This window comes from Anomalospiza imberbis, chromosome 3 (genome assembly GCF_031753505.1).
Source record: "Anomalospiza imberbis isolate Cuckoo-Finch-1a 21T00152 chromosome 3, ASM3175350v1, whole genome shotgun sequence".
NCBI lineage: Eukaryota > Metazoa > Chordata > Aves > Passeriformes > Viduidae > Anomalospiza > Anomalospiza imberbis.
In genome coordinates, this window is record NC_089683.1 from 76,844,977 (window position 1) to 76,866,569 (window position 21,593).

The following is a 21,593-nucleotide window of genomic DNA, read 5'->3' on the forward strand; positions in this document are numbered from 1 at the left end:
GAAAGAAAAAGGGCAATACTATAGTTATTATTAGCAAAGCGATATTATTTTGCACAATAACAATGTGAGAAATGAGAGCAGTGCTTAGGCCAGATCAGAACTCAGTAGCATAGTAGATGTGAACATGAATTTGATGTGAAACATTCATCAAGGCTAGCAATGAAAAAATGATACTGAAATGATGACTAATTAATTCATGCTTTGAAAGTAGTATAGAAAATTAAATGGAACTGAGGGAGATAAATTTGCCTGACACACATGCCTAATATATAGTGGACAACAAAAATGAAGCAATGAAAAATTAACAAAATATATCGTGTTTGTCACAAAACTGAGAATAGACATCAACAAAAATTTTCCAAAGTAGACACATTCATTGAATAGGGTTTTAGAATATATGTTTCCAGTGATAGTGAACTTTTTCTCTGAAGATTTATAGACATAAAGTATGAATTTTTCTTAAATGCCTCACATTCTCCTTTACACATCTTATGATTTTATAAGCTGCGTTATAAGTGTTTAACATATCTCTTCAACACTCTTACAGCAAAATAAGGTCCTTACAATTTGTATGTAATTGTCATAGTTTCTTAACATTTTCATCATCTTTAGTTAGTCAATAGTGTACACAATATATGAATAACCAGTACCGATGTTGGGTGGTGACTTATATTTATACAGAATAAATAATTGATAACAATGATCTAGTTAATCTGCACTGCTCTACTTTTCTTCACTGAATTTTATGTTCAGAAGGTATACTTGTCTGTGTGAACTAGGTCAGGATATTCATGGCTTCACAAAATCAGATGATTGTGGAAAGCTACAAAGGCATTTTTTTCTGAACCGATGCTACACACACCTTAAGAAGAAAAATGTTCATAATTGTAGAGGATGACTCATCCTGCTGTTCATGTGAGCTTTTTATACCTCACCTTTGTGTTTTTCACGGCAAAATCTACTCCATATTTTCATATTGAAAGACTGCGTAATTTCTACACTTCTTTCTTAAATAAAAATACACTTAACTCCATGCCATTTTTTACCTGAAATATTATTTAAAAATCAGAATTAGAAAGAAACAGTAGTTGAAGAAATTATTCAGTATGTGAGACTCAGAGCAGAATGGTCACAGTAAATGACTACTAGAAATGAAAACATCAAACACACATCGATTTTTGTTGTCAATTCCATTTGTTTTGTCACTTGTCAGAGAACTCTGCAATATTTAGGTAAAAGTAGGAAGGCTGATAACTAATGGCCAGAGAACAAGTCATCCATTAATTGGATAGCACTCAGAAATCACCTTCAGGGTAGATAGAGAAAATTCATCAGTGCTATGTTTGTGGCACTGAACAAAACTTTCTGACAAAACAACAAGATGCGCTTTTAAAGACAGATGTTTCTGCTTGTACCTTAAAGATTAAAATGTAACAAGTCGTGGCACTTCTAGATGGCAACCTTTGTAGCTAGGAAAAGCTTACTCTGTCTGAATATAACAAGAAGTCTTGGCTGTATTATCTTCTTACTTGCTAAAATACTTCCATCTTTAAGAAGAAAGGTATCTGAACCTGAAGGAGGAGGAAAAATTTGTTTTTGTCCTAAATGTCAGTTTACCAATTTCCAAAGCTTACCCCACCACTTGTGTCCTCTGGAGTCCATAGTATTGTGTTGTCTTTATTCAAGTACCTAGCAAACATTGTCACATAGCAGCAGTCGACTTTTCTTTTCAATCTATGCACTTTTCTGGAGTTATAAATCAGTTGACTTTCAAGCTCAATGAGATGGCATATGCCCTCATTTGAAGAACAGATGGAGGCTTGAGGGAAAATTGTTTCTGCAGGCTTACTACAAGCAGTACTACTCCATAAAAGTAGACCATTCATACTAATTTCTCATATACATTATACAGGCAGGGAGCACCAGCCCATTCAGCAGAAAATCTTGCATCTAGCTTTCAGAGGTGATTTAGCAAATTTAAATTAAAGTTATTTCTGATACATGGCTGAGTTTTCATTCCATACGCTTTCAAGAGATGGCAAATTATATCAAATAAAGGAATGGCTTTAATTGTATATTCAGGGGAAAAGGAACAGTATATTAACTGCCACAACATTACTGTTTTCTAGAATCCTGGGATAAGTTGCCACTATTAATTAGCCACAGAGGAGTCAATGAATGAAATACGTCTGTTGTGTACTATAGGAATCGGATAAACTGTCGCTATTCTTTGCAAGGGTTTTTTAGACTCCATCTCAATACCAGTCCCAAAATTCAACATAGATGTTGTTAAAAGAAAGGAGATCTTACACACAGGAAAACCTTTACTTCTTAAGAAAAGCATTATTCAGCTGTTAAGTAAATGGGCATGCCATATTTTTTAAAAATATGGTACATTTTCTGAGCACAGAGAAAAAAGACATTTAATTAAATTAATAAATCATAAATATGAAAGAAATGGAAAGGACTAGAGGACTGTAAAAATCTAACTCCAGAAAGAATTACTTTTTACAATCACATTACTTGTGAGCCACAAGTGTTAAAAAGGAGGGATTGTATTGAGTAACCTCTTATACATAATGTGATGTTAACTTGGTGTTTCACTACAAATACTAGTTTAAATGTACAAAATAAAATCAACTAATGAGAACAGTGGTAAGTACTGAAATAGTCACAATGATTTTTATGGGATTTCATGAAAACATAGCATTTTGTAACAAAGTTTTGCAGTAGCATTTTGATAAGATTCTTTTTTAATCTCTAACATCTCACATTTCTTCTAAGGCCTGCACTATTATTGCAATATTTTTTCAACAGAAAACTAAATCTAGCATAGTGCTTTTGAAAAGTAAGATTTGATTATGATAAATTTATTTGGAATTAATGTTATTAGTGGTGGGATCAAATCAACACAGAAATTGCAAACTTGAGAAACCTACTGTTGCAATACTTTCTGTAACTATATGTACCACGGAATGGTAACTGGAAGTACCCAGAATTATTCAACACCTTAAAAAATGTTGCCTTAATTGAAGGACATCAGCATGGTACCCTATTTTCGTCTGTAAATGATTAAACTGAAAGATGACTAAACTTAGCCATGTCACATAAAATGCTAGCATCAACATAAATAGTGCCTTTGGAAAAAATCCAACCACAAATGCATTGCATATAAAATTAACACATTGTTAAATATAAATGTAATTAGATCAAAAATAACTGTCTTAGATTTAAGACAGAGATTTGAATTGGCTGTTGTTAAAAAGGATGATTATAAGTTCTGGAACTTTCATAACTTGGGACACTATCATAGAATCACAGAATGGTCTATGTGAGAAAGGACCTTAAAGATCATCTGGTTCCAACCCCTTCACTGTAGGCAGGGACACCTTCCACCAGTTCACACCACAGGTTGCTCAGTCTGGCCAAGAACACTTCCAGGGATATGGCAACCACAGATTCTCTGGACAACCTGTTGCAGTGCCTCACCAGCCTCACAGTAAAGAATTTCTTCCCATTATCTAATTTACACTTACTCTCTGTCCGTTAAAAGCCATTCCCCCTTGTCCTGTCACTACATGCCCTTGTAAAATCTCTCTCCATCTCTCTTGTAGGCTCCCTTTAGGTACTGAAAGGCTACAATTAAGTCATCCTGAAACCTCCTTTTCTCCAGGCTGAAAAATCCCAATTGTCTTAGCCTTTATAGATGGAAAGGCTGCTGGGCCATCTTAGCTAGACTATTCTTTCGCCAAGAAAGGTTGTATGATCACTGAGGTCCCCTTCAAACCTAGAATTGTATGATTCCATAAATCTATCATTCTATGACAGTTGATCAAAAACAGATTCCTGTGAGCATTAACTTAAAACTTAACAGATCATAGGAAAATTTGTAATATCATAGGGAGAAAAAGGGTGAGGATGATGAATAATATTTACATCTGGCAATAATGATCCCATTCTATTGCAGTCAATGAAAATTTTGTTATTTGCTAGAAAATATTTTGCATTCTCTCTTTGTATGACGTAGGGTCATAGAGTGGGTATATGTATAGTACTATATAACATTGCTCAAGAAATTTAAAGGAGTTTTCATTAAATGAAAACCAGGTCATAGTCACTAAGATGTAGCTATTTCTTAGTATTCTGCATTTAAAAAACAAAACAAGAACAGTATTGTGATGAAAATTTTTCTCAATCTCTAAGAAAGTCACATGCATATCAGCCAAGACAACAGTTTGGTAGTGATTAGTTGGGTACTAATATCACAGTCTTAAAGAATGATGAATACATGTCTAAACATGACTGTTTATGCAAAGTATTGGCTTGTGCTTGCTTCAGTAAGCCATAGTATACAGATTATTAATACCTTCTAAATTAAGAAGATGCAACAGTGTATTGCTATTTTTAGTTTAAAGCTGAATACTTCTTTCTTGCTACCATGCCACACAGTTTGCAGTATTACTGTCTTCACAGAAAACTGAGGATTTTACTTTCTTTAAAAAAAAATTAGTATCCAAACTATTAGTTTACAATATATCTGTTATAGTGGGATTTCTTTTCCCACAGGCAGTATTTAAAATTTGCTTCTTCAAGACTTTACTTCTTTACCCCAATTCATACTTCTAATTTCTCTAAATTATTGTTTATTCTTTCTGACTTAATAAATTCTTGCTTTCAGTTGCCTTTTCTTGAATTCACACTGCAATTTTCTGTTATACCAATACATTTGTATTGGAGACAGGCTTATAAATGATCACTGGAATGATTTTAAAAAAGGAGCCCTCAGGGAAAGATAAAGAGAGGTCAATTGCAGCAAAAAACTGAACTATTGCTTAAAACACTAATGAAGACATTAAATAAAATATAAACTACACCACTCTGTGCTGTTCCAACTGTGTCTATGCATGATACATGACCATTCCTCTTTCTACATAACCTTGCAAGAAGGTTTCATCCTGCATGACAACACTTGTGGGGGATTTACTAGGTTTTTTACAGTATCCTCTCAACATCTTTTACTATGAAGTTATTAAATACAGTTTAACAAAAAGTGGAAGCAGAAAAAATCTGTATCTGAAAAAAAAAATTTAAAGAAGAATTAATTTTCACAACAGTTAGTTCTCTTTGCTGTCAGATATCTGAGGCTGTAATTCCATGAACACTTAAAGTAATCTAGCAGTTCATGACTGCTGAAAACAACAGTTTTGAAATCCCTCAAGTCTCTCACATTTTTCACTCTACTTTGCTCCTGTTTCTCTCTTTTTCACCAGCACTCAGCATTAGCACTCATGGATTGTCATATAATCAAAGTTTCCAGAACTATGACTATGAATGTGTTGCTTATCCAGAAAAAACACACCCACCTTTTCCTGAGTTAGTAAGATAAAATTACTCAAAAAAGGCTCTGATAAATGTCAGTGCCATTGTCAAGTATGCTTCAGAAATAGAAAGTAGAAGAGGTGAAGCAAAGTTGAACCTCCCCCTTAGATAGCAACAAGCATAAAACCCCTCAGCTTCTTGAATTACATCTTGAATTACACAAATTGCAAGATGACAGTATAATAATGGGGTCATTCTTTAACGCAAATGAGCTCCATTCAATTATTATTAATTTATTTAGAGATTTGAACTTTGGAAAGTGTTACCTAAGTTTACTTGGTACTACATAGTGAATAACATACAGTGTTTATTCATCTGGTTTAATGACAAAACAATGCTACAAAAATGAGAAATACAAAGACATTAATTGAAAGCTCTACAAATGAAAACTTGGCTCCTCTCTGATTATATTGGTTGATATAAAAAAAGTATTTTCTCTCTCTTAAAACTTATCCCTCAAGGAAGCAAAAAAGATTGAACTTCCAAGAAAAGAGAACAAAATTTAAAACCAAGTTATTTTTTAGAGAAAACCCCAAAACAAAGTCCAACACCCAAACCAACCAACCAAAACAAAACCAAAACCACCACCAAAAAAAAATAAACAAAACCTTTTTTTCTTAGTGCTGGATACAGGAACCAGCTTAATCATAGAAATTCAGAATTCTATGTAAACTAGTATACAACATACTAATAAAACTGTTCTATGGAAAGTTCAAATTATTTGTACTCCCTACTGCTAAAAACAACTTTCAGTAGTAGGTGTAAGGAGAAAGTGTAAACATATTCCAAATCCATGATGTTGAAGGCAGATCACTTTCTTTCAGCCCCGCATTTAGTTTCTATCACAAAGAAATAAATTTGCTACCATAGCTAATACTAGCTCTTGAAAAAAAAAAATTAACTGTGTAGGAAAGAGGACATGAAGAGAAAGTAAAATGGTAGAGTTATATCCTTAGTGAATATAGATACTCTGGGAAAAAACCCCAAAAAATGGAAATCATGTTCATGTTGACGTTTTGCTTTAAAAGTTTGAGTTTCTGAATTTGGCTTTCATTTCTCTGAAATTGCTCCAATTCTTTAGAAGAATAGAAGCTTTTTTTACTCTTGCATAATAACTTGCATAATTAACTCCACTCCCTAAAAAATAATTTTTCAAACATTCTGATGACTTTTTGTTTAATACAGAGAGACTGCATTTCAAACACATACTTTATAATTCAGAAATACTTTCTTGGTTTTATCAACTTTCTTAGTCAAAGGTTTAATTGCATTCTGACCTTTTTTAATTCAGTATCGTATATTTAAAAATGGAAGTCCTTTTCAGATGTGAACTATGAGCTTTTATTATTCATAGCTTGGTATGAGATTGTGCAAAAGAATGTATTAATACATTTTGAAATAAAATTGCAATATACATAAGCTGAAAAAGAATTGTGGGATCTCACAAAAGTAGTCAAAAGACTTATAAATATTTTAGTACATTCTTTCAATATAAAGATCACTTTCTAATATTATCTAATTCTAAATTAACAACAATTTATGTTCCCAAGTTTTATATTTAATACACATTCGAAATACTTTTTCAAACCATGCCATTATTATTCATTCTCTCTTAGTGGAAAAAATAAAACGCTTCATATTTGGAAAGACCCTTGAACAATTGTTCAATAACTCAACAAAGAAGTTGCTTATTTCCAGATCTTAAAAACAACTTTACAAAAGAAACATAAACATTAAATATTTGGAGAAATTTTAAGGCACTAATATATATATATGTACAGTTCTCTTTTTGATTACCAAGGAAGGATAAAAATAAAGGCTTCAAATTAAATATTAAAGTGCTACATTGAGCATATGCTATTTAGCAAAGAAGTCACTGACTGCTAGTACATCCACTGAAAGGGGATGAAAAGTCTGGAATTAATTTTGAAATTATTTTTTTAATTTAATTGCAATCAAAGCCAGAAATTTGTGTAGCAAGTTATGTCTTGTTTTCACAGACATAATTAACAAGTCATTCTCTATATTCACTTTTTCAAAATGACAAAAGGACAACTTCTCTCCAGATTTGAAAACAAACATTAGGAACCCCAAGACAATCAATGTCTTCTTTTTTCAGAAATAAAAGCAATTATATCCTCTAGAAGCACATAATTTTGCTTTGGCATTATCAGAGTTTTTTTGATCCTTTTTTTTTCCACTGGATGGTATTCTTTAAAACCAGCTTCAATTTCCTGTTATTGTCTATAATATGTTGTAAGTGTATATTTTCACATTTTTTCTTCCATTAGGTTGAAACAGGTTTATTTAAACTTGCAACGATAGTAAAACTTACCAACCAGAATGAAAGCATTACAGAAATATTTGAAGAGATGCCTGTCTACACGTAAAGACAGTCTGAAAACTCACCAAGAGCACACATCTTTAATGATCTAGTGAGATCTAATTTGCTTTGGTCCCTTTTTTTTAAGAAAATACACCAAAGTAAACACCATGATTTATCTGCACAGTTTAATCTTGTTTATGCTTAGGATTAATTTGGAGAAAGAATGCCTCTTTCTAAACTTAGTGCATTTTGGAAACCATTAAGCGATTTAGCAACAGAAAAGCACTACTATTTCATAATTAAATTTTCAACACATGCAGTTACTCAGAAACAGTTCTATACGTTTCCTGAAGTTTAAATTTATATTTCATCTAGGTCTACAACCACAGTTATGCAAAGCCAGCCCTTGAAGGTAATTAATTATGGGTTTAAAATTATAGATATGCAGAAATACAATTCATGTATATTAAAGCATTTGAGATTCACCTGTTCTGGCTGAAAATTACTGTATTCTCTCCAAAGAATTACAACATAATGAACAAGTGTTCAAAGTGTTTAAAAAAATGTCTGACAATTACAGTTTTGATTTAGTAATTATAAAAACAAACAAAAAAGCAAATAAAATACAGCTGTGTATTTTCCAGGAAAGAACAAAATCCTGTAGTATCTTCCTTTGCCAGTAAAAAAATCAGGTTTCTGAGACCCTCCTGCATTTTCTCTCATGCACCATTTGATAGACAAACTAACAAGAGTGAAATGAACTATGATATATATTATAACCAAACAGAGCAAAAAAACTGCTCTCAACATAAAACACTGATACTGGGTAATTACAGCAGGATTAAAATATCACTGTTACCATTCCTTTCTTCTTTTTATCCTTCCATTTGATCATGATTCATTCAAGTAAGTATACTTCAGCCAAGCTTTTATAGGACATTTGCCTTGACACATTTCATAAGTAAATTTTTTTTTCAATTGTCATGAATTTAGCAGTATTGAGTAAAATATATTACTAAAAAGTTAACTTATCTAATTAGATATACAACTAATAAACTGATGAAAATTAGCCATTAGATATCTTTTGTGTAGTGCAACTATGTCCTTAAAACAAGTGAAAAATAGAGACCTTACTTTATCTGTACCTTTAAGTATCAGCTAAGGATGAACAACATTCTCACCCTTTTGCAGCTCTGGGCAGCCTCTAAGACTTCAGAAGGTATCTAATGCAGAGTTTGAACTGGAAAGGGCCAGTTTGCCTGTTTCATGTACTTAAACTGCACAGTAATCAATGACAGTTGCATGTCAAACTAAACAATACCTTCAAGTAACTACTACCTCAGTGTTGTTGAGTGCCTGCCTGCCACAGAACCAGTTAGGATTGATTTGTGACTAAACTGAGTGGCAGGGAATAAGGGAAATAAGGTTGAATCTGAACATGCACTAATACAGGAGTGGAATAGTCCACTACTGTGCTGCTTACATGCATTCATGATGAAGTTCTGATTTTTTTTCAAAAGAAAGGATTAGCAGAATAGCAAAAATAACTCTTGCATGACATCTCAGTCCTACATTGTGCTAGCTAAAAGCCCGTGTTTTACTGCAGCAGGTGAACATTAGGTCTAGAAGACTGCAAAGTGTGTTAAGAAAAAATAGATGCTGGATCTTTGACTCGAGACTCTGCTGTTGTGATGACTTTTCAAGGCAGTATGTTTTCAAACAATTAAAACTGCCAGATATAGAAATCAAACACTTTAGCATGTGGTTAGAAGGCTTGCAGATAAGTTAGCAAGATGGAAGTGACTCATAAGAATCATCAAATACAACTCCTTTTTCCTCACAGGACTACCTAAATCTAAATCATGTGACTAAGAGCTTTGTCCAGAAACTAACAATCTTGGTGCTGTGACCACTTCCCTGGGGAATCTGTTCCAGTGACCAACCACCCTCTCAATGAAAAACCTTTTGCTAATGTCCCATCTGAACTTCTTATGCAGCTCCATTTAATTTCATGATGTCCTAAGTCAACTAAGCAGTCACTAGCATCATCTAGTGGAATGCCAGTCCAGTAGTATTTCTGTACCTCTCAGTTTGATTTTGAGAAATTAGAAATTAAAAAGCCTCAAGATGAAAATTAAATTGTGCAGATTTTTTGGCAGTTACTTGAAAATGACCTTTGGGTCTCACCTGGTGATGAAAGATCAGAGTGCAGGCTTAAGTTGTAAGCCTGTGAGTTCTAGTCCAGCAAGGGAATTTCTAGTGTTGCCTGAAGCCCAATTGCACTGGAATCTCATCTCGATTGTGGGTAAAGTCTTTTGGGACAGAGATTCCCTTTGCTACAATAACTATTAATTGTTCCTTGTGCTGATTCAAAACCTCTATGGGCAACAAAACAGTAGCACAAATCTTTCTTCTGTATTTCAATAAGCAGAAGAGCTATCTTAAAAATTTAGTTGCTATCAAATATTGTACTACTTACCACACTACAGAGCCAATCCTGTTTGCGTCATTACAAGCAAAATCAATGATAAAATTGCAAAATTCCTCCTTTTAGTGTTGACTTGACATAGCTTTACATTTAAATTTGGTATCATGTTTTTGACATGAAAAATTTAAAACATTCTACAAATCTGACATATTTTGTTCATGCATATTGTGTTCATTTTCTGTAACTAACATGGCTTCCAGCAAAATCTCTTTCTAGTCCAATAAATGAGACAAAAAAAATTAATGATAACCAAAATAATTAAATAGTAGGAGCAGGTTAAAGATCAGCATTCTTTTTTTAAATTTAATTTAAAAGTCTGCAGTAGTTACTTAGATTGGCAAGTTTTACAAATAACATCACCAAGCATTTTAGAGAGAAACACAGCCGCATTAGAATAGAGTCATTAGGCAATACATTTATTTTGAAGCCAATTAACCTTTTGTCAGAGAAATGTCGGAGCTGTAATGGTTTCAGCAGTGGAGGTCAGCCTGTAACAGAGGCACGTATGACAGCGATTACGCTGTCTGACATATGCTGGAGACTGAGAGTACAGCTGCGGAATGAGAATCTGCCTTAGTTTGTATTCTGCTCTGCATTTTCAGGGAGCAGACAATCTTGACCTATCCATTTAGGTAATTAAAGCTTCTATTTGGAAGTGTCCTGCAGGAAGGTGAAATCTTGGGGAGATAAATGGCTGCTGCTCATTGTATCCAGCCACTTCCATCATTTGATGGACTGCCTGAAACAGGCTGCATTGCCAAGTCCTCATAAAAATAGAGATGAATTGGGCCAGAGACAATTCTCTAAGGCAAAGCAACTCTGTCATCTTCTTTTTTGCAGCATATAATTTAATTGTTAGCCAAGGCAGACAGCTGACTCAGGGGCCTTTCTCTAATGACTTTCCCACCATCTTCCATTTGCTAAGAAATTATTTCAGTGTATTTACTTGCAAGCTAACTTTGTTGGACAATGAAAGATGTCACTTCAATAAGCTCAGCTGGTTGTCACAGCTGTGCCAGGACTTACCTTCCAGGCGATTTTGTTTCCTACACACTCATGCTGAACAGCAATTGGAAAGTCTCCTCTCTCATAAAACTTGCGAAAAGCTGTGTGTTTTGCTGGTCTTTGTTTTACTGATCCTGCAGGTGGGGGCCCTCTTACCTTAAAAAGAAAAACAAAAACAACAAAACAAAAACACCCCACAGTTTAGTGGTAATATATTTTTAGAAAAAGCCTAAAGCCTGGATTAAAAGAGATATAAAAGAAGAATAATAGTGATCTCCCAAATTATAGTTTGCGTTCTTCTTTATACACTAAACTTCACTTCTTTGAAAGTACACTTTGGTAATGATCTACAGGTTTTGTTAACCGCTTATTTTTTTGCCACTTTCAGATTATCCCATAAAACCTGGCTATGTTTTAAAGTAGATCTTTCTATTATCACAGCATTTTTAAGCAAAAAGAAAACATAGAGAGAGTAGTGACATTACACAGTAGAATTGTTGGGAAATTAAGTATTTTTCCTTTTTCTGTTTCTTTCTAGAAGTAATTTGACTTGATTCCCAACTATATTACTATTTGCACCTTCCACTGTCTTTTGCTAGTTATTAGGTAACAAGATTAGGTAATCTCTTTTAACATATCCCTTCCCTAAATGCTATGGATTTGGCTTTCATATGACTTCCAGTCTTTCAGTATTGATGGATGAAGCTCTGGAAAGAATGAAGACTTTTCTCATCAGCATGTGAGGAAATTTGATTTAGCTCCACTTAGTTCTTATCTGAGCTATTGCTGGTTTAGCATATGGCATAGTCTGAATGCCAGTCCAATTCCAAAATGCTCATGCTGGAACCTTTTTCTCAAACATGGTGGTAACAGCAACTAACAATTGGCACTATGATAATAGAATTTCAAGTACTTAAAAGAAATCTATTGTTTAAGCTAATTAACAAAGCTAATCCCAAATGCTGAGAGAGTCTAAGAGAGCTAAATTAATCTCAAATGCCCTTGACAACTGATTCTTCACTGTGAAACTCCATAGCTGTACATCTGGGATAAGAGCTTCCTACAATTCTCTGCATGTTTCTTTTGTTAAAAATGCTAGAATGTGTCATTAAAAAAAAAAAAAAAAAGCTGAGAGCTTCAATGATCATAAACCATACCCAGTAGATGGTATTTTTCTCTTTGTCTTCAGTGACCCCTACATTAGTTTCTAGCAGACATCCAGATTTCTAGTGAACAGAATGTAAATTTGTAACATCCTCTTTTTCATTTGGGCTATTCTGTAATTTAACTCTGCTAACTACAGATCTAAATTTGACTTGGCACCTTTTTCCCCAAAGTGTTTTCACATAATTTTCCACTGGCCTAGGTAAAGGAGTCCACTATTGATATGCCTACACTGTACTTTTCTACAAATTGTTTCAACTAGGGCTACTAAACTGTGACCTATTGTTGCATATTTCTGTCCCTGATAGACCATGTCCAGTGAAAATAGATTTGATATGCAGAGCTGTATCTTTGTTTAGTAAACACATCTGTAGCAGTAGAGAGTAATACTCAAAGAAAAGAATTTTTTTGCCAGTGTAAATAAAACTTCACTTGCTGCTCTGCAGAGGAACAGGTTGTTCTATGCCCCCAATGTAAATACTTTCACTTGGTTTTTTGTGGGCTGGTTGTTTTATTTTTTTTCTTTACTCATTTGAGGCAAGTCTCAAGTATCACTGCACTTTGAGGCCACTGGAAAAGCACCTCTGTTCTTTTGTATATTATTCACAAACATGTATTTCATACATCCTTTAAAACATTGTTTCCTGTAAAATATCAGAGGTCACTGTTAGATTTTAACTTAAATTATTGATAAAGAATATGTTGTCTTGATTGCATGAGATACAATCTGAATTCTTTCTAGCCAACTCCCATAATTAGAGGTAGCTAATGCAATCTCAAATTACATCTTTTCTGATACCAGACATTCTCTTCTTCCCAACTCATGTTGGTAAATTTGCTACAAGCCTTTTCCTACTGCAATTTACTAATTTTCTAGAAAATATCTTTATGTTAATTAAATTTCTTCCTATTCTTTATCCAAGAACAAAGATACCAGAAGGACTAAAGGTATGTTGGTATCAAATCTTCATTGTGCATTGTCCTTACATGAAGGCTTAGAAGCTCCATCTTAAGCAGTATACTTACTCTGATCTGCCATCTGAAAAAAAGGTATTGGGTCCAGAAGAGGATAATGACTGAAGGTAAATAACAGAATAAAGTGAGAAAATGATTACTATGGAAGAATAAAATAAAGAACTATAAAATCATGATATTATGAAGAAGGTGATAAGAGCAGATTTTCCACTATCTCCTTCAGTAAAAGCATGGGACATAAAAAAACATCTAGGCAGTAAGAAGTTTGGAACAAACAAAAGTATTTATGTATTCATGCAGAAAATAGTGGATTTATGGAACTCCTGGCTGAAAGTCAGTGTTGAAAATACTAAGAGTTTCTGTACATTCAAGATGTGACTGGAAAAGTTGATGAAAAATGAATCATTCAAGTTGACTAAATCCTTATTATCAGGAATCATAAATACAATGAGTATTATTTTTCATGTGATACAGTGTGTTTGGTAGATCTCTCAGCCTTACATTTAGTCTCATGGTGACATCACATTGGCATCTTATAGTTATCGATTGATTAACTGCCACAGCAAGTATTTTTTTCAGATGATGAGATCAATGTTAATAATATAATTTCTTGTCATTAGTTTTAAGTACATTATGTTGTAATTTTACTATAATATTTAATTACATTTCTATTAAATCAGTTCTCAAAGGCTTCCACTTGTATCTGTCATACCATGATTTTCATCTATTTTAATAACAACTTCAAACATTATGTCATATAAATTTCATTATGCAATCCTGATTTTTTCAATGAAAATATTAAATAATTAATTATTCCTAAAACCAAATATTAAGAAGTTCCATTAATAAATTTCATCTATTATCATATCTCTCATTTCAATATTACACACCATTATTGCCTCCTCTTGAACATGGACTTTTTACCCTCCAAACACCTCTTGCACTGTATAACTACAAAGTATTGTGTCCAGCTGGAGAAGCAGCAGTGTACCAAGTACTTGAAAATAGTGTCATCAGAGAGATCTGTTGTTTTTCCCTTTGTCTTAAAGATGCTTTTCTTGTCAGATTGGTCTGCAATAGATACAGAGACCTTTACATACCTGGAAGAGCAATTGACTTCAAAGGAATGAAATGATCAAGACAGAAACGAGCCTAACATCTATCTAGAGCAAAGAAGTATCAGCAATCAGGAAGACAGTGGAACTGTCTCTGCATTGAAGATACAGTAATGTTGTATGACTGAAGAGTACTTTTGTGCTCTCCTTTATTTAATGAAGACAACTTGTTTCATTTGTATCGGACAAACCTAGCTTATGAGACCTTTGCTAGAGTGGCTGCACTGAGCCACTCTAGTACTGAGCCACTGAGTACTGCTTACCTTTTGCAAACAGTTTCTTTTCCTTCTATCCTTCATTACTAGGGAGACCATCACGGAGCACTATTCTCTAATGCAAACACTGCTTTGGGTCATTCTAGCTGTTCACAATCTGCCTGGAAAAGTTTATGGGCATGATTTCCTCTTTCACTTTTTTGCAATTCCTGATCTAAGCCTGGACCACATGATCTCTATAGGCCTCTCTCAGCTGAGGCTTCTCAGTGATTTTATGTAGCTAAGTGAAATACACAAAAACTAATCAGATAATGCTTTTCTTTGGTATAATGAGTTTTGCCATGTCTTACATTTTATATTGTTATAATTACTGATAAAAAAGGTCATTCTGAAAGTATTCCATTTATTGGAAAAATAGTAACAAATACTGTCTTCTTCAAGTTAATAAAAATGTTTCATTGCAATATAGTGAGAAAGATTAAGATTAGAGTTCCAGTTAATTAAAGGCTAATATTCAGGATAGCAAAGTATATGAAGCAATAAACAGATTCTGAGGTTCGTTAAATGCCAAAGACAAGTTGAAGAGTTTGATAATTGCAAAACTAATTTATTGTAATTCTGTGCCATTGAACTATGTAAGATAAAAGATGCAAGCCATTAAGCAAAAAAAAAAAAAAAGACCATATTTCTTTCATTGATTCATGAGCACTGAAAGCTGTTTTACCAGGTTGCATTCTTAAACGTTTCAGTGAAGGCACATTAGTAAAATGACTAAGAAATATTTTTTGAAGCCAGGTTTAAACAGTGATTAATATTTGAAGATTGAGTTTTGTTCATTTTCTGAGTGTCAAACTCCATGCACACTCAGGGACCTAAACGTGTCTGTGCAGGACAACTGGCCATTTTTGTGAAAACTAACACTGTATTCATGAGCAGTTTAAGACAAACAGAAACTGGACTGAGATACTACTATTCTTATATAACAATTCATGTATTATATTAAAAAAAAAGACAAGTGATGTAATAAAATTTAATGGTTAAAGAGTTTTCTTATTAACCCAGACTAACACAGTTAGAAGAAAGAAATTATTTCCACTTTCTGTCTGCCAAGATTCTTACAAGAAAATTGGAATTTAACCCTAGCCTTTTATATTTTCTCCACACAAAAGTATTTCATTAAATTTATTTTTGAAGCTAGAGGAATCAAAAGTTATATGTCCACTCAACTACCTTACCAAAAAAAGGCTTCCTTGAAAACATAATGCGATATTATCACCTTGAAAAATGAAATTTTCAAAATAAAACCATAAATTTCCATTCTTTGTATTTAAATTAAAAAAAAAAAAGTGTACAAAATTGCACTGTTTCCACAGAATAGAATTTACTAATAATGCCTTCTGTCTCAGGGAGATATAAGTGTGATGGCATTAAGGAAATGTTTGTGTAACCACTAACAAACTCTTTGTCTCATCCTCCTCTTGTACTGGTGTTAAACTTTGCTAGTGCAGCATAGTTCAACTGACAATCCACATACTTTGCCATGGGAAAGATCAGCATTCATTTCCTTGTGTACTGGTGCCAGAAGCTGTGGCCAAATCCTAACGTCAACCTCAAGCAAAATGCAATATATATGAAATTAGTCAAACTATGCAATGAAGAATATTCAAGCTAGCAGGAATATTCAAAAATAAAGACCAAATAATATACCTAGCACTATTCAGGGCCATGATGACACCCAAAACTTCACTAGAACTGTCAGCCGCAGGGTCCTCATCCTCATTGTGCAATAAAGCTCTTATCTTGGCTGGACAGGCACTGACACAACACTGCCTAGGTACAACTCGTGCCCAGTGATCAGGTTGAGGTGCAAAGGCTATGAACCACAGTTTGTGCTTTTGGTGTCAGGCCACTCAGAAGTACCTTACATGTTTCTACATTGGTAACACAGACAATCCCATCATCAAAACAATCTCACTCGCGGCTGCTCTTTACTTTGTCTGCCCCGATCAGCTCCCGAATGCCCGGCTTGGGCGTCTCAGCTTTTCGTCGGGGCTGGGGCTCGCCGCAGTTTCTGGGCGCTTTTGCTGTCGCGCTCCGGGGTGGGCTGTTGGCCGCGCTTTGCCGTCGGCGCGAGGGAAGAAACAAAGAGGCAGGGAATTCGTCCAAATCCGTCCGCGTGGCGGCTGGATGCTTTATTGGCTGCGAGAGCTGCGATGGAAAGGCTACAGCCGCTCCCAGCTTCGCACGGACGCAAATGGCCTCGAGCATGCCGAGGAGTGGGATCAAATAGGGAAGGGACAGGGCGGATGGGGAGCCCTCCCGCCCAATGGGTACAGACATCGCGGTGATGACGTGTACTGCAGCGACCAATGGGAACACGGCAGGGGCGGACACGAGACTTTGGGGTGAGTGGGACCACGAGAACAGGGACACAGGCACGGAAACCACAGGAGTAGGGGAAAACCCGGGGGATGCACGAGGGTACAGAGAACTGGAAAACTAACAAAGGAAAAACCCATAATGTGAACCCAAACCTGGGATGCAACACTCACCAATAACCCATGAGAAAACATCAAGACTTTGGCAGTTACCTACCAACACAATAGAACAATAGGATGATAATAGTTTTTGCTGACATCCAGAGAGTTTTGAATAAATGCAATAGCAGTACTAAAGATTTGGAAACATGAATCTTAGAAAATGTTAACAATCAGAACGTCACCTAGGCAACACCAAGAGTGTCTGCTCTGACTTGTAATAAGCAGCAAAGCTTGTCTTGCTCTTCTTAATTTACTGATACTAATTTGATTAAACTGACTTAGGTGGTTAATACATTCTGCAATCATGTTTTGATTTTGTTATGCAGTCATACCAAAAATTGAATGAGAAACTTCAAATGACAGGAGAGGCACAGTAAGATGTCCCAGTAGGTACTGCTGAGTTCCACATTAATTCTTTTTATTTAATATCAATATCACAAGCATTCAATATCAAAAGAATATGATCCCTCAACATGTATCAGATAAAAGCTTTTTATGTCCAAAAAGAAACAGGGAGATAGTTCTTCAAATGTGCCACTCTTGATATGCTTTAAATGGTATCACATCTAATGCTTAGAAGCTGCTTTTGGGGCTATTCCACAAATCTGGACAACAGATCAAAGCCCATCTCATAACTTCAAAAGTCAAATTGAGAAAAATCAGTTTTACGACCCCCAAATAAAACTACTGATAGGTCAGCAAACATTACAAATGCTTCCAAAGCACTACCACTTGAAAGAAAATTAGACATGTGATTTTGTACAAAGATACTGTATCTCGTTATTGCCTTCAGACACTACGGAAAGTAAGTCATAAGCTGCATGCAGAATTACTCTATTTCACCACCTCAAGAAATGTTATTTTTGATTGTGGAAGAGATAAGCTGTTTCAATAAGACAGATGTGCCTATGTTATAAACTACTGCACTTTGTACTTGGAAGGTCCTTCATCTCTTATTCTCTACTAGAATATAATGTAATTATTTCATATAATTAAAATTTCTCTCCTGATGCTTGCCAAGCAATTTCCTTTGATGCAAAGGGAGAAGAGTGACAACTGCTAATATATTTCTCTACTAATATATTTATTTCCTTCCAGTCCAGATGAATATAGTCTTGCCATGTTAGTTTCAGAAAGTTTTCCAGTGCATCAATTGCACTAAATCTGGAAGCCTTCTAAATTTTTCCTGATAGCTATTTTAATGTAGGGGAGATTCTTTTACTTTCAGTGCTAATGTTGCTCATAAAGGGATTTATTAACCTGCAAAGATATCTGTCCTTTTATCAGGGACAACTGATCAATTGACTTCTTTGATGTTAAGTTCAAATCATTCCCTCACAAGAGGAACACTAGTAGGAAACAAATAGTTTTTAATTCATATTGTATGCTGTTGAAAACTATTTAACAATCTCTGCTTGTCTGCTTGGCATGTAGGTAAAAAAAAAATCTCCCAAGAAGAGTTAAATTTTCCTTGGTGAAAGAGTTAATTTTGTCTCATATAAGAAGTCAAATTTGTAGGATGCAAGTGAAAAGGAGCTCTCACAGAATGCTGACAAGTAGCTGGGTTGTGACTGTGAAGGGAGAAATGTATCTTTCAAATGTCACAATGCTCTTACTTTCAAACTTTTGTTATTTTAAATGCTTTTCATAATGGCAAATGCAGGATTAATCACTTTCTGTAGTAACTTATATTCCCCAAATATTTTGTGTCAATCTCCATAACTACCTAGACTGTTTGTTTGCAACCCCTTTGTCTGAAATATAATTATTCGTGCCTAAAAGTAATGATAAAGTTTTATTATATTGATGCTAATAATTTCAGAACAGCTAGAAGTTATACTGTTATTGAAGTCTACTAAATCTGCATGGAAATATATTAATCTGGATCAGAATGTATGAAATATTTTTTAGAAAATTAACTTTTTACTCTGTAGGATGCTATTACGATTTCTATTTATTGAATATAGCTATTCCTCATACTGAAGCTCTTATGCAGCATCTTTAATCCATAGAGCATTGTTACTGTAGGCTAAATCAATCTGCTGGATATTCAGGGCAGTAAGGATTCTGTGGTCTCTTTGAGGTCTGGAAGATATGGGGGACCATTTTATTAAGTTAAAAAATCCTTACATAAAGTTTTCATCTTCATACTTTTTAGCACTTTTTAGTTTGGCAATCATACGCTGACATTTGTTAATCAGTGACAAGTTTTAAATAAACTATCCAGGTTATTTAAAGTCCCAAGCTTTTCTTTTAGAATTATTTCATTTATGTTTGCTATGACTTAAGAAATGGCTTAAACTCTATTTAATTGCTTTTTTCCTTAAGACCTTTTCTGAAGCCCTGCTCCCTCTTTTTCTTTCCTGAAACTGCTTTCTTCACAAGTATCAGAAAGTAATGTACTGTGAATTTTACCATGATTCTTTAATAGACTGTTTGGGAAGGACTTGATAATAACTCTTAGGACATCATGATGTCTCAGGTGTATAGTGAAGTACAGCTAGATTAACTCTTGTTAAATGTCAAAGCCTGCCCCATTTTTTAAAATCTATTATTTTCTGCGCTCCATTTTTTCTGTTATGCTACCAAAAATGCCTTAAAATATTACAAATCTCTCTTTTTAGTAAGCTGATTAGACGGGAGAGTACTGACAGGGGTTTTGGGGATTTTTTTTTTTTGCCATTTTGGAAGAGAGTCTGAGACACAGATTCCTTTTAGCATTGTAAACATTCACAGCCATAGGCTGTCCAAGTGCTTCAATTGTAATTTCCTCAGTTTCTTTCCACATAAGATAATTAGACCTTAAAATGTCACTTCAGCAGCTTTCCTGCTAGCCTTCTTGTCCTATATATTTATGTGATTAGAGATTCAGCTAGGCATGATTTTTTTCATTATTGCATACATCTTTTATTCCACTTAGACTTCAAATAACACAGAAGATTGACCTAAGTTTTTCTCTGGTTCATGGGAATATTCTCAGGAATATTTTTTTTGCACAGGAAGGCATATTCTATCTAGCTAGTCAAAACATGGTTTTTAAAAGTTTGAGAGCTCATTTCATTCTTCACACTCAAAGCAACCCCACAGTAGATGTAGAGCTTTTTTCTTCCTCTGCCAGAAAATATGACCAACTACATATTTTCTTTTCCTCATCACGATTATTTCCTCTTCTTATAGTCCTCATCATCTCTGGAGGACCTAGAAATCACCCTGATTTCTAGGGTGCTAGCAGGAGCAGATTCCCAGCCTTCCCAAGTTTTGAGCTTAGCAGGAAGCATGAAGATTCTCTTTGGTGAAAGTCAAAGGACAGAAACAGGGCATCTTCAGCATATATTATTAGCAAAGTAGACTTTGTCTTAACTACCTAGACAGTGAACATATAAAACTTAATGAAAATTTCAATTTTTTGGTGATTTGAAAATTCTAAAAAATTAACAAGGATCATTTTTACTTAGAAGAAACTGAAAAGTATGCATAATATGCAGAATAAAAATTATTCTTTTAGATGTTATGCCATTTCTCAAATTATGTCTAATTCATCCCTTTTTTTGTGTTGTAAGCTACACATTTATACTCAATTCAGTTTAAAATGACACCACTAATTTACAGTGTACAGACCCCTTAAACAAGTGGTGTGGCAGAAAAAAACTGAAAGCTTTTCTATGGGACTTCAGTATATTGGGATGCTATTTCCTAGCGTATTCCGATGCAGTTTTATTTGGTGTATATGGTATTCTGAGCAGGGATTGGAATGTAGGTATCTAGTTTCAATGGGACTGCTCTAATCAAGTTATTTAAATCTTCATTCTCATATGTGGTTCTAGAACCCTTGAAAACATTGTTGTAGTTGAAACCATTTCCCAAATGCATAAATTTCCATGCTATAACTGAAAAAAATTTAAGATTTTCATAGTAAAGATGAGTGTCTTGACCTCCAGGATACCAAATAGGACACCAGTTATTGAGAAATTTATTTCTGGAATTTATCAAAGAAATAGAAAAACCAAAAAAACCAAAATAAATCAAGGTGGAACTATGATTAAACTGCTCCATACAGCATCTAGGAAAAGGCATTAATAATAAAACTCCCAAATGCAAATTTGTATCAATATTGTACAGGTACATTGAAGTGAAATATTACTGTCTTCATACATTAGTCAAAAGTAATTGTTCTAAAAACCCCACAACTCACAACTATGCACATTAAGAGTTGAAAAGTATACATTATAGACGAGAGTGATAAATAGGTTACTTACTAATGTTGGTAATTAGCAATATGAAACTTTCACTGGACATTTTTTATTTATTAACTACTAGCTCCTTAAGGAGGACTACAGTGCATCAGAAAATCTGGTCCCATGAGCAACAAACTGCTACAATTACACA

General features: G+C 34.3%; 1 protein-coding gene across 2 annotated transcripts in view; it reads right to left on the bottom strand.

Annotated features, from left to right (window-relative positions):
- Positions 1 to 21,593, bottom strand: part of PACRG (parkin coregulated) — a 221,312-nt gene that overhangs the window by 159,024 nt on the left and 40,695 nt on the right. For both annotated transcript variants that reach the window (XM_068185239.1, XM_068185238.1), the window contains exon 3: positions 11,220 to 11,354. In XM_068185239.1, coding sequence (XP_068041340.1) covers positions 11,220 to 11,354 — 135 coding nt within the window. The remainder of the gene's footprint in view (positions 1 to 11,219; positions 11,355 to 21,593) is intronic.